A 2,834-nucleotide genomic window follows, 5' to 3' on the forward strand; every position below is an offset into this window, starting at 1 on the left:
CAAGCTCTTCCCACGACAACATATTCTTCTTCGGTAGTAGATAGTGCAACGGATGTTTGCTTTTTGGAGAACCATGATGTTAAGAAAAGCCCGACAATTTCACATACATCACTTGTGCTCTTTCGATCAATCAACGATCCTCCATGGTCGGAATCCGCAAAGCACATAATGTCAACACCGATGAACTTTGGATACCATAGACATCTAAAGATTCATTTAACCGCTTCTACGTGAGATATTTTGGGATTCTCTTGGAATCTTGCACATAAGCACACATTATACATGATGTCGGGTCGGCTTGCCGTTAAGTATAGAAGAGATCTAATCATTCCTCTATACTTAGTGCTATCGAATGAATCTCCTTCTCTTTCAAGAGTAAGCTTGACATTGATGGCCATAGGAGTGGCCATTGGCTTTGCGTTTTCCATTCCAAACTTCTTAAGCATATCATGAATGTACTTTTGTTGATTGATGAACGTTCCATCTTTTAGTTGCTTAATTTGAAGTTCGAGGAAGAACTTGAGTTCACCCATCATGCTCATTTCAAACTCATCATGCATTAGCTTTGAAACCTCATTGCTAAGAGACTCGTTAGTAGAACCAAATACAATATCATCAACATATATTTGAACAATAACTAGATCATTTTCATGCTTTTTGACAAATAATGTATTATCAATTCATCCCATTTCATATCCATGATTAATAAGGAAGGTTCTAAGTCTCTCATACCAAGCTCTAGGAGCTTGGTTGAGTCCATATAGGAATTCTTAAGTTTATACACATGATATGGCTTTTCAAAATCTTCAAAGCCCAGAGGTTGTGACACAAATACTTCTTCATTTATGACACCATTTAGAAAATCACTTTTGACATCCATTTGATATAGTTTTAATTTTTTAGCACATGCATATGCAAGAAGTATTCTAATGGACTCTAGTCTAGCTACGGGAGCAAATGTTTCATCATAATCGATTCCTTCTTGTTGGCTATACCCTTGTGCGACTAACATATCTTTGTTTCTAATAACCTTCCCATCTTCATCTAGTTTATTCCTATATACCCATTTGGTTCCTATGATATTTTACTCACTTGGTAAGGGAACCAAATCCCATACGTCATTCCTTTGAAATTGATTTAATTCCTCTTGCATGGCTTCTACCCAACTCTCATCTAATAAAGCTTTCTTAACGTTTTTGGGTTCTATTTGGGATATGAAAGCATAGTTTGCAACTAGATTAAAGATTTGTGATCATGTGGTTCTAGTGTTAATATCTCCTATGACTTGTTCTATTGGATGATCCTTAATATGTTTAAGATCGGTTGTGGGTTCTAAATTATCATTGCTAGGACCGTTTTCCATGTTAGATTCTTTCACATTGGTTACCTCGACTTCTTTGGGCTCATTTTGAGTTGTGCTAGTCACAATGGCTTTTTGTTCAATCACATCATCGTTTACTAGCGGTTTGGACTTAGGTGGAGGAGTTTCATCAAAAGTGACATCTAACGACTCTTCTATGACATTAATGTACTTGTTTAGAACCCTATAGGCTTTACTCTCTAACGAATATTCTAGAAATACTCCTTCATAGGCTTTAGGTTCAAATTTTGTTAGGTATTCCTTTTTGTTTAAGATGAAACACTTGCATCCAAATACCCAAAGGTGACTCAAGGTGGGTTTTCTACCATTTAGAATTTCATAGGGTGTTTTATCTTTTGAAGGCCTAATTAGAACTCTATTTTGAATATAAGTAGAGGTTACTACCGCTTCACACCAAAAATTTTGAGGGATTGATTGTTCATTTAACATTAATATACTCATTTCTTGAAAAGTTCGGTTTTTCCTTTCAACAACCCCATTTGATTGAGGAGTGCGAGGAGCTGAGAAATTATGAGAAATTCCATATAAATCACAAAAGACTTAAAATTGGGCATCATTATCAAATTCTCTTCCATGATCCGTTCGTATGGTGACAATTGTACACCTAAGCAAGTTTTACATTTTTGTAGCAAAAATTACGAATCTTTCAAATGCCTCATTTTTGTGTTTTAGAAAAAGTATCCATGTATATCTAGAAAAATCAACAATTACCAAGGTTTAGAAATTCCCACCATAACTTTAAACGAATGATGGACCAGACAAATCCATATGTAGGAGTTCTAGATATCTTTTAGTTGAAATGAATTTTTTAGGTTTATGACTAGCATGGACTTGTTTTCCTACTTTACATGCATCACAAAAATGACTTTCATATTTTAGCTTGGATAAATTTCTGACCATTTCTTTAGAAGATATATTGTGAATTAGTTTCATGTTAGCATGCCCAAGTCTCCTATGCCACAAAGTGGTGGTGTCATGAATGGAAGTAAGACAAATATCTAAATGTTTAAAGTCATTTAGTTTGCACGTGTAAAGGCCCTTTTTCCTAATTCCATTTAAAACATTTTTACCATCTTTGGTTATATGTGATGATGATTTAGTGAATGTCATATTATAACCTTTATCACATATTTTACCAACACTTTAAAGCTTAGATTCTTAATATGCAAGACATCTTCAAGAGTAATTTTAGAGTTAGTGATATTACCTTTACCGATGATTTTACCTCGTATATCTCCACCAAAGATTACGTCACCACCGTTATGTTCTTTGTACCTTGTGAAGAAGTCTTTATTACCCGTCATGTGCGTTGTACATCCACTATCGATTATCCAATATTCTTCTTGTACAACGCCATTTAGGCAAACCCATATTTTGTTGATTAATATCTTTGGTACCCTATGTTTATTGGGTCAAGGATGATTAGCATCAAAAACTCCTAGCTTAACCCATT

The 2,834-nt window shown here is 34.7% G+C and overlaps 1 protein-coding gene across 1 annotated transcript; it reads right to left on the bottom strand.

Moving 5' to 3' along the window:
• Nucleotides 1–212: 212 nt before the first annotated feature.
• Nucleotides 213–533, bottom strand: LOC139839689 (uncharacterized mitochondrial protein AtMg00810-like). The gene has a single exon (XM_071829824.1). It carries the CDS (start codon nucleotides 531–533, stop codon nucleotides 213–215), a length of 321 nt encoding a protein of 106 aa, XP_071685925.1.
• Nucleotides 534–2,834: the final 2,301 nt, after the last annotated feature.

This window comes from Rutidosis leptorrhynchoides, chromosome 1 (assembly GCF_046630445.1).
Source record: "Rutidosis leptorrhynchoides isolate AG116_Rl617_1_P2 chromosome 1, CSIRO_AGI_Rlap_v1, whole genome shotgun sequence".
NCBI lineage: Eukaryota > Viridiplantae > Streptophyta > Magnoliopsida > Asterales > Asteraceae > Rutidosis > Rutidosis leptorrhynchoides.